We start from the raw sequence: 10730 nt of genomic DNA, 5'->3' as shown, positions 1-10730 counted from the left end.
ATATAGTGTAGTATTGGTTTCGGGAGGAGAATTTTGTGATTCAGCACTTACATATAACACCCAGCGCTCATCCCATCAAGTGCCCTCCTTAATGCCTATCAACACATTTAGCCTATTCCGCCCCCCCCCCCCCCCCACACACACACACACCTTGCTGGTAAGGTTTTTTGTTTTTTGTTTTTTAATGTTTATTTATTTATTTTGAGAGAGAGAGAGAGTGCCCTTGCACACACAAGTGGGGGAGGGGCAGAGAGAGAAAGGGAGACAGAATCACAAGCAGGCTCTACACTGTCTGCACAGAGCCCAATGTGGGGCTCAGTCTCACAAACCATGAGATCATGACCTGAGCCCATACCAAAATACAGACTCTTAACCCACTGAACCACCCAGGCGCCCTGCTGGTTAAGTTTCTAATCTTTATCTTTCTTTTCAGTTTTCCTACATAACAAACAATTCTGTGGGAGGACTGCATTTTCCAAAGATCACTGCAACACTAACTCCCATCTCAGATGCTCTTCTAGGAAACTTGCCGTTTTCCTTATCAGGAGATGAGGGTCTATAGCCACTTCTCCTTGCACTTGAGGTCTTTGTGTCCACCTCAAACAATAGAGTACAGTTGAAATGATACTATGTGACTTCCAAAGCTAGATCTGAAAAAATGCCACGTATTTCTGCCATCTTCTCTTGCGAAATTCATTCTTGAACCTCCGGTATTATGCTGTGAGAAAACTCAAGCAGCCTGTGGACATACCTATATATACAGGAATCACAACTGCTTTTAGGACTAGGTGGCAGGTGGAAGCTGGAAGGACTTCAAGGAGACTGTTAGTGAAAGCCTAAAGGGCCGCATGGAGACTATTATTGAGGGCTAAAGGAAAGCAATAAAAACTTACTGGAAGCTGAAGGCAAGAATGACACAGTAAGGTGAAAAACGGACAATATACCTAAATGAATTCAACAATCTGGCTAAGGTGATTTCCCAGCAGAATACCCACAGTGCCACCCGGCTTCTTCTTGCTGCCTGTGATAAAATGCAAGAGGACAAATTAAAGAATGCTCTGTTAAATATGAAAGAACCAGGACTTGCCAAGTTTGACAATAATACTGTTTCTTCTTCCCAGCCTTCCCATGTGTTAATTAGTCTTTAAGTAAGACAGGACCTCAGATCAAAGTCAAACCTGGAATGGGTCTGTGAAAGATCGTTTGTAAAGACCTCAGAGAGATTCAAGGTAGCGCTTCACGGAACATTTCAGACTGACAAAAGGCCCTCTGAAGATTTTAAGGTGTCCCTAGCAGATCCTATCAAATAACAGAGCTTCTACAAATCTTAAGAGTATTATCCTGCAGCATCCTCACAGGAAGCCCCAGGTAGGGAAGTTCTTACCTCAAATAGACTTCTAGTGGTATGTTTTATCTAATAAGGTGAATCTCACTAAGGTTTTTAGGAAACCCACATAGTTCTTGAGAGAATTGTTCTGGTAGAAGTACAAATTTGAACTAAAACAGAAAAAAATGCCCAAAAAAGGGGGAGGGCGGCACCTGGGTGGCTCAGTGAGTTAAACGTCTGACTTTGGCTCAGGTCATGATCTCACGGTCTGTGGGTTCAAGCCCTACATCGGGCTCTGTGCTGACAGCTCAGAGCCTGGAGCCTGCTTTGGATTCTGTGTCTCCCTCTCACTCTGCCCCTCCCCTGCTCATGCTCTATCTGACTCTCTCTCAAAAATAAATAAAAATTAAGAAAAAAAAGAACTTTGGACTCCTAATATTTTTCATCTAGGAAGCAGATTGAGGAGGCTTTGTAGTTACTAATTCAAGTTTTCTTATGGAAAATAAAGGTACCTCCGGTGGGCAGATTTTCAAAAAATGGTTACAATGTTTCCCATCCCACATTCTTCTAGAATCTTGCCACTCCCCTTTTTCAGAGGTGAACTCTATGTTCTCCTTGAACTTGGGTGGGTCTTTGTGACTGCCTTGACCAAGAGAGTAGGGCAAGAGTGATGCCATGTAGCTTCCAAGACTACGTCAAAAGAATGGCATGCAATTTTGCCTTGCTCTCTTGGATCCAAGCCCAAGTAGCCAGGGAGAAGGTCCACGAACTGTGAGATCATGACCTGAGCCAAAGTCGGACGCTCAACCGACTGAGCCACCCAGGCGCCCCCATAAGAGACTGTTAAATACTGAGAACAAACTGAGGGTTGATGAGGGGTGGGGGAGAGGGGAAAGTCGGTGATGGGCATTGAGGAGGCACTTGTTGGGGTGAGCACTGGGTGTTGTATGGAAACCAACTTGACAATAAATTATATTTAAAATAAATAAATAAATAAATAAAGACATGAGAGTGAGCCTCCCCCCCCCCCCCCCCGGGATGGAATTAGTGCCCTTCTAAAAAACCAGAGCTCACTTTCTTTGCCACATGAAGACACAAGGAGAAGTCAGCCATCTGTGAGCCAGAAAAAAGCCCTTACCGGGAACTAAGTCTGCTGGAACATTGATCTTGGATTTCCCAGCCTCCAGAATGAGATAAATATCTTGTTGTTTCAGCCATCCAGCCTATGGTATTTTGTTACAACAGCCCACGCTAAGACATAGTGCTTCTTGAATATGTGGCTTGACGTCCTTATCAGTTTTGGAAAATTCTCAACCTTTATTTCTTCAAATACATTTATGCAATGCTTTGTAGCCCTGATGTCGGGAAAATGAGGAATGATGCCTCTAAGAATGTCACACTCTGATTTTCCAAACTCTATTCTTTTTTTTTTTTTTTTTTTAGTGTTTATTTATTTTTTGGGAGGGGGGCAGAGAAGGAGAGGGAGACACAGAATCGGAAGCAGATTCCAGGCTCTGAGCTGTCAGCACAGAGCCTGATGCGGAGCTTGAATCTGTGAACTGTGAGATGACCTGAGCCGAAGTCGGATGCTTAACCGACTGAGCCACCCAGGCACCCCTCCAAACTCTATTCTGAAAGCCAAGAAGCAGGAAAATAAGTCACAGTCATTCATCCTTGGAACAGAGCTTAGACTTAACTATTCTTGGGACAGATGCTCCCCTTCTTACCTCAACTCCTCCTCCCAAAGAACTCATCTCTGATATCTGTGAGGAAAAGGTCAGTCTGGCTATCCTCATATCAACACCTCTCTATACAGTTTTGGCCAATGAAAATTCTACCCTGCTACCAGTATTTGAACCAGTAGCAAACATTGGATGGCAATTCTCCCAGAGATAGAAAAAGAAGGGGCGCCTGGGTGGCTCAGTCAGTTGAGCGTCCGACTTCAACTCAGGTCATGATCTCACGGTTTGTGAGTTCGAGCCCCGCGTCAGGCTCTGGGCTGATGGCTCAGAGCCTGGAGCCTGCTTCCGATTCTGTGTCTCCCTCTCTCTCTGCCCCTCCCCCATTCATGCTCTGTGTCTCTCTGTCTCAAAAATAAATAAACATTAAAAAAAAATTTTTTTAGAAAAAGTAACCTAGTATTTGTTCAGCTTTAAATTTCAACCATGGCTCAAAGTGGTAAGTAAAAACCATATAGAAGAAAACACAAATTTTAACAGGGAATGCTTTTGTGTGTGTGTGTGTGTGTGTGTGTGTGTGTGTGTGTTGTATACATGTAACTGAATCTTCTGTAATATGCATGTATTACATTAGTAAAATTAATGAAAAAATAATCTATTCAAATTGTTACCTAAAACACATCATTAATACCCATGACATGAATTTAATGTTATCCAGGGGACAACCAATTCACATATGATTATTAAACACCAGAATCTGACCTTGAATTTCTCATGTAGACAACAGACCCAACACATTACAATTTGGGAGAAGCTATATTCTGGGGACCTCCAAGATGTCTGCAGAAAAAGGTTAGAATTTGTTTCCAAGCATCTTCCTGGGCCTTAGAATGAGCCCTGGGCTCCCCACCCCAGAGCACAGGTTTGTTCAGTAATTTATGCACAGAAGCTGGGCACAGGGGGAAGTAAGGAGGCTCAATGTAATGCCCAGTCCCAGGATAAGAGATGATCTTAAGTTTTTCCTTTCCATGGGCCTGTAACCGTTCAGAGGCTATTTGGGCATATAACTCACTCCTCCAGTTATGGTCATCCTGACCCACGATGAAGAGGATAGGCCCCTCGGCCTTCTCAATTGGAATCATGCTGGGGTTCTCATAGCTTCCTACAGTATCATTCCGTATATCCACAATGTCCAGGACGCCTGAGAAAGTGACCTTGATTCTCCTCAGATCATAGCTCAATGAAGGGATGCAAGTCTGCTTGTAGTGTATAGGTTTGTTTCCACTGAACCCAGATCCATTGATGGAAACTGTGGCTGAGATGTTCTTTAAAAATGAGGCCATGGAGAGACAAATATCAGCCCCTAAAGAAATGCCCAGAAGCCCAATGCCTGGGCCCTTTACCTGGAAGAAAAGAAGAAAGAAGCATCAAGAATGTATCTAATAGAAAAATGTTCTACAATGATGGCAGCATTTTTCGTCAATAGCAGCTCACCTAGTGAGTGTTCATACTTTCAGTCTTAGTGAAGCTGAGGGTAGAGGAAAAATAAGAAGTAGCTGTCCTATTAGAGGCTGACAAGAAAAACAAAAAGAAAGAAAGAAAGAAAGAAAGAAAGAAAGAAAGAAAGAAAGAAAGAAAGAAAATGGGCATCTGGCTGGGTCAGTGGGTAGAGCACACGACTCTTGATCTTAGGGTCCTGTGTTCAAGCCCCACATTGGGCATAGAGATTAGTTTCAAAAAATAAATAAATAAAGGTATTACCTATTAAAAGAAAATGGAATGTAACTAGAGATGCTGCTACCTTTAATTTGTGAATTGGCCACAAGAGTATCAACTTCAGCTCAACTTCAACCTCAACCTCTTTCCCATATTAAACATATCTGGCTGAACACATGGCAAACAAATCTTTTTTTTTTTTTCTTTTTTCATGGCAATCAAAGATTAACCTCACTGGCAAGTCTGGGAATCATTTACAAATGTTCCAGAGAATCATCCACTAGAGAATGGCCAATCATGGAGCCTATGAAATTCAGGTCCACATTCAGGTAGGCACAATCAAGTCTCAATGGGCCTAGGTATCTAACTGTGTGGAATCAAGTTCCGTTCTATGAAGCGAAAGATTCATCAAACCCCATCTAAATACACTACCAAATAATTAACTCTATAGAAACAAAGTAAGACTTCAGAATCAAATTAAGTAGTTCTTAGCTTCTGAAATGCGTGAGCAAGTTCTGGTCAAAATTTGGGAACACACATAGTAAGTTAAAGATTAAAAAATCAAAATAAAAAGATTCCAGTGAAGGAAACAAACAACAAAACTAAAAGGTAACCTAAGGGATGGGAGAAGATATTTGCAAATTACATATCTTATAAAGGGTAGTATCTAAAATATAGAAAGAATGTATAAAACCCAACATGCAAAAAACAAATAATCAAATTAATAGATGGGCAGGGGCACCTAGCCAGTTCAGTCAGTAGAGCATATGACTCTTAATCTCAGGGTCCTGAGTTCAAGACCCACACTGGGCATGGAGCCTACTTAAAAACAGTTAAGGAAGGAAGGAAGGAAGGAAGGAAGGAAGGAAGGAAGGGAGAAGAAGAAGAAGAAGAAGAAGAAGAAGAAGAAGAAGAAGGAAAAGAAAGAAAGAAAGAAAGAAAGAAAGAAAGAAAGAAAGAAAGAAAAAGAAAAATGGGCAGAAGACATGAATAGGCATTTTTTCAGAGGAGACATACACACCAAAAAAAAAAAAAAAAAAGAGGAAGACATATAAGCCAACACACATATGAAAACATGCTCAACATCACTCATCATCAGGGAAATGCAAATCAAAACTATAATGAGATATCACCTCACACCTGTTAGAATGGCTAAAATCAGTAACACAAGAAACAAGTGTTGGCATGGATGTGGAGAAAAAGGAACACACATATACGGGAATGCAAACTGGTGCACCTACTGTGGAAAACAGTATGGAGGTTCCTCAAAAAGTTAAAAATAGAACTATCCTACAATCCAGTATTTGCACTACTGGGTATTTACCCAAAAAATGCAAAAACATGAATTCAAAGGGATACATGCACCCCTATGTTTACTGCAGCATTGTTTACAATAGCCAAATTAGGAATCCGCCCAAGTACGCATGATAGATGAATGGATAAAAATGTGGTGTGTGTGTGTGTGTGTGTGTGTGTGTGCACGCGTGCACGCACGTGTGTGTGCGTGTAGATAGATAGACATAATTGAGCCATAAAAAAGAATGAAATCTTGCCATTTGTAACCCCATGGATAGAACTAGAGAGTATAATGCTAAGTGAAATAAGTCAGTCAGAGAATGACAAATACCATAGAATTTCACTCATATGTGGAATTTAAAAATCAAAATGAGCAAAGGGAAAAAGAGAGGGAGGGAAATCAACAGACTCTTAACTACAAAGAACAAACTGATGGTTACCAGAGGGGAAGGTGGGTGGGGTTAAATAGGCGCTGGGGATTAAGGCTGCAGTTGTGATGGGCTGTTGAATCACTATACTGCACACCTGAAAATAATAGAACACTGTATGTTAACTATACTGGAATTAAAATTAAAAAACTTAATTAAAGGGGCTCCTGGATGGCTCAGCCAGTTGAGCATCCAACTCTTGATCTTGGCTCAGGTCACGATCTCACGATTTGTGAGTTGGAGCCACACGTTGGGCTCTGCGCTAACAACAGGGAGCCTGCTTGCGATTATCTTTCTCCCTCTCTCTCTGTCCCTCCCCTGCTTGCTCTCTTTCTCAAAATAAATAAATAAACATTAAAAGAAACTTAATTGAAAAAAGCATGCAAAACTAACAAATTAGAAACCCCATTTGCATAACAAGAGGAATTTTAATGTCCCTGAATAATTCCTTTAAATAAAATCTCACATGGATTTTATGATTAATTCTGCATTACTAAGCCATCTGACAGAGAAAGTGTAAATAGGCACCTAAAGCCAAGGAAGTCTCTAAAAGAAATCTCTGTGAAGGAAGACTAGAGCAGCATCAGGGCACCTGGTACAGGTGAGTGCAAAGTGACACCATCTCTGGATGTATTTCTGGAAAGAATGATACAATAAAGGACATTAGGAGAACCTGGGAGTGTTGAAGCATGTAGCACACGGCTTCTTCAAAGTAGGTCAGGTCTATGCTATCCAATTCCTCGGGAAGATCTTCAAAATTATAATAAGCTAACGCCAACGTGGCAAAGCCATGACCAGCCAGAAGGCTGGCTCTGTATTCCAACAGGCCCCCTCCGATTCCAAAGATGTCAATGATCCCTGGGAAAGGTCCAGGTCCTAGAGAATAGAATAATAGAAAGGAAAGGCATTATACATTTAATGAATTTGTTTTCCTTTTAGAGATCTTTCTAAATTACTTAGTGGGTTCCTATGAATCAAAGGCAAAAATCTGCTCCCCAAGTTACTACTGAAATGGAATACAAGTACCTTGGAAAGAGGAAAATCTACAAAGGAAAATCTCCCTTCTCAGTGATGAGTTTATCCTCCATATGATTCTATAAATTATCTACAAGATTCTAAGAATTTTTGGTTGTCAGGGAGAGTAACAAAGTCTGTCATTAATGATTGCAGCATGGAAGGAGGAATTTCATGTTTCAGATAGTGTTGATTCACAGTGTCCTGTTAGGGGATTGGACATAAAATTAAGAATCTCGAAATAAAGCTTTATGTTGGGTTGCATCGACCCTTGGCTTTCGTGTGTGTGTGTGTGTGTGTGTGTGTGTGTGTGTGTACTGATATTTCAGATGTCTATCTAGAGAGAGGAAAGAAAAATAAATACCCAGAGATGACTTCAGGTGAGAAAGGCAGGGGAGTCTTAAGTGTGACCTGTGGCACCGAGGGGCATGAAGAAGTGGGGAAAACGCCTAATGCACCCAGGACACTAGAGAAGGATGACATGGCAATCCTTCCTTGATCGTTATCATTTTCCCTAAGACCAGTCGGGCTGATGAGATCTACAGAGTAGTTTTTAATAGCAAGGTGGACAACATGCCTACCCATTTATTTATTTATCTTTACCTTCGGAACAATACCCACCTCATTGAGATATTACGGAGATTAAAAGAGATTAAAAGAGATAATGCCAGCAAAACGCGTAACACAGAGCCCAACATCTCAAAATACACACCCCGGTTTGTGCACTGGCTTAGCAATCATCAGTTTCTCTGTCCTTAGGGACGACCTAAATTCTCCCTAAAGCAGTACCGGAAACCACGGCCACCAGGGCACCCTGTCTGTCCCTCGTGCCTAGCACTCACCAGGCGGCAGGAAGAGCGTGCCGCGCACCCGGCCCGCGCGCACCGGCCCGCGCCGCACCCCCGGCCGCAGGAAGTCGCGCTCCAGCACCGTCCGGCTCAGGACCCGCCCGATATCGGGCTCGTGGCCCTCGAGCACCTCCAGCTCCACCGCGAAGGGCGTCTGCACGTCCCGCTTCACAAACCGCCAAAAAGGCTTCTCGGGCTCCAGGGCCCAGAGCAGCCCCATGGGCTCGAGCCCCGTGAAGCTGCCGCCCAGCGCGGGCGCGCGCGCCAGGTCCAGGAGGCCGTCGGCGTCTGCTTGGTACAGCGCGCGGGCCCGGAAGAGCGCGCCATTCTCGTCGCGCAGGGACGTGCGCAGCGTGACGGGCTGTCCCCGGGAGAGGCCGCGCACGGTGATGCGCACGGGCTCGTCCCATGCGCAGCGGCCCGCGGGCTCCAGCGTCACCGTAGCCGCCATCCTGATTACTGCGGTACAGCAAGGCCGGCTCCCCAGAGTCACGTGTCCGGCCAGGAGTCCCTCCACCTCCCGGGGAAGCAACTGCAATTGGAAACTTTGCGATCTTCAGATTGGGCGCTTGGACACGCTAATCCGCTGTATGAAGTCAGCTAGAGTTTGTGAAAATCCACTAGTGTCTGATTGGAAGGAAGTGTCTGCCAAAGTAAGAGTTCATTATTATGCAATCCAGCGCAGTGAGTGTGGAAATAGACGTACCAAGACCAGTGAGATTGGGAAAGATACTAGTAGTTCGGAGAACCTGGAGTTTTATAAAGCATCCCAGGCGATTATAATTCAGATGATCAGTGGAGAAGCAGTCCTAATCCTTCCATTGCCTCTCCATCCTTTTCCAAGCCTTTTTCTAGAGTTAAGAGTACCTAGGGTGGCTTCCAGAGCAGGTAGATGTTTCTGGGGTGAGATCTACCTGGGTTCCGGTCTGATCCTGCTCCTTAAGAGCCTGGTGATCTTTAGCAAGATATGTAATGAAGCCCCTGAATCCAGTCTCCTTATCTGTAAAAGGTTTATTGTGATGATTACATGGGCTAACGTGTAAAAGCACCGCACCAATCCACCTATAGTGGGTGCTCAGGAAGAGTTTTGCTCTTCATTCACAAATCTCGACACTGGCAGTGTGAGGGTTGAGTTGTGTCTGGGTTCTGGCAGGAATCAAGTGGCACATTCCAAATAGGTAGTTTGTGGAGAGTTCCATAAAGAGACTGTTCCCAAAGGCATTGGCAAGGTTGGCGGCAGACCCTTGGGCCTGAAGTCTCAAGGGAGAGGGCTGCCTGGCAGGAGTTGTAGCTATGGTGGTGGGAGCCAGGCAGTCCACTGTGAGATAGTAGGAGTGGAGAGAATAAACACCTTGACCTCACTCTCCTCTTGCCCTTCATATTCCTGAGTGCGTTTCTTTAGCTGAACGCAGCCAATCAGCTCAGCCTACTAGGTTACACAACAGGGTGGATGGAGCATACAGAAGATGCCCAGTGAGGGCAAGCTCAATAAATATTTATAAGCTGAATAAAAAGAAGCCAGAGTAGGTCCCAGATCTCAGAGTTCGGTGAGCTTTGACTACTCTATCTCCCGAGTAACTGCTGCAGGGTTTTTTAAACACCTGTTGCTTAAAGAGTTACAGGCTGTGCACAATCTAGGGACACTCAGCTTACAAAGACTTCGTGGGCTATCACAGCCGCCAGCACAATTGAAATCTGCACTCAGGTTTCAGAAAGTCATGGTGAAAGGTGACTTCTCCCTCTCCCTTCCCTGATACCCAGGATGCTGTGAAGAGACGCAGAAATGGCTCCCAGGCACATGAGGGGAAAGCAGCTAAGGAGGAGGCCTTGCATTGGCCATTCAAAAGTGCCCTCCTGTAGGGAATTCAGCACGCAGGAACTCCATGGAAGAAATAAGTATTGTACAGGCCAACTGCCAGGGCGGCTTGCTCACAATCTGAAAAAGAATCAGCTGCTGTAAGAGAGGAGTGACTTCATACAAATTCCAATGTTTGCCTAGTGACTTGAAGTAGCTGTAGATTAATACCCCAATATGTGGCGTACTAGCTCCAATATTAAACATAAAAATTAATTTCTGTGCCCCTATTTTAAGGGTAGGGACTTATGGATAGACAAAAGCCTTTGCCTGATTTAGGGTAGGATCTCTCTGGTTACCCCCAGATAATTACACACCCATAAATGTTTGTATCTTGTAAAAGGCCCCTGAACTTTTCCATGCTTAATAGCCCACTGACTTTTATTATAAGTTCAATATGGAAAGGTTGAGTTTCAGAAAGAATTATTTCAGTGTTATCTCCGATCAGTATAGCATCAATGAGTAATTTCACTATCTGAATTAAACTTAGGACACCTTTTAAATATTGCCTAAACAGATTATGTCAAATGTTAGAGAACTGGAAATATCTTGGAGGCAAGATAAATC

The 10730-nt window shown here is 43.6% G+C and overlaps 1 protein-coding gene and 1 non-coding gene across 2 annotated transcripts; one reads left to right on the top strand and one right to left on the bottom strand.

The window, feature by feature from the left end:
* Positions 1-3580: 3580 nt before the first annotated feature.
* On the bottom strand, positions 3581-8873 carry LOC145715571 (peroxisomal succinyl-coenzyme A thioesterase-like). Its single transcript, XM_081795953.1, has 3 exons — positions 8303-8873; positions 7120-7322; positions 3581-4409 (listed from the first exon to the last, which is right to left on the bottom strand). Exons 1-3 carry the CDS (start codon positions 8757-8759, stop codon positions 3804-3806), a joined length of 1266 nt encoding a protein of 421 aa, XP_081652079.1. The 5' UTR covers positions 8760-8873; the 3' UTR covers positions 3581-3803.
* LOC145715588 (small nucleolar RNA SNORD56) lies at positions 4462-4532 on the top strand. Its single transcript, XR_014137871.1, has one exon. It is a non-coding gene; the product is annotated as a small nucleolar RNA SNORD56 (small nucleolar RNA).
* Positions 8874-10730: the final 1857 nt, after the last annotated feature.

This window comes from Panthera onca, chromosome B3 (genome assembly GCF_046562875.1).
Source record: "Panthera onca isolate mPanOnc1 chromosome B3, mPanOnc1 haplotype 2, whole genome shotgun sequence".
Lineage (NCBI taxonomy): Eukaryota > Metazoa > Chordata > Mammalia > Carnivora > Felidae > Panthera > Panthera onca.
The sequence above is the reverse complement of the archived record's forward strand: the minus strand, read 5'-3'. Positions and strand labels throughout refer to the sequence as shown.

Coding starts and splice junctions, on each gene's coding strand:
- LOC145715571 (XM_081795953.1), bottom strand. CDS start 8,759: ATGGCGGCTACGGTGACGCTGGAGCCCGCGGGCCGCTGCGCATGGGAC. Junction 7,323..8,302: donor CACGCTCTTCCTGCCGCCTG/GTGAGTGCTAGG, acceptor TCTATTCTCTAG/GACCTGGACCTTTCCCAGGG. Junction 4,410..7,119: donor ACATGCTTCAACACTCCCAG/GTTCTCCTAATG, acceptor CTTTTCTTCCAG/GTAAAGGGCCCAGGCATTGG.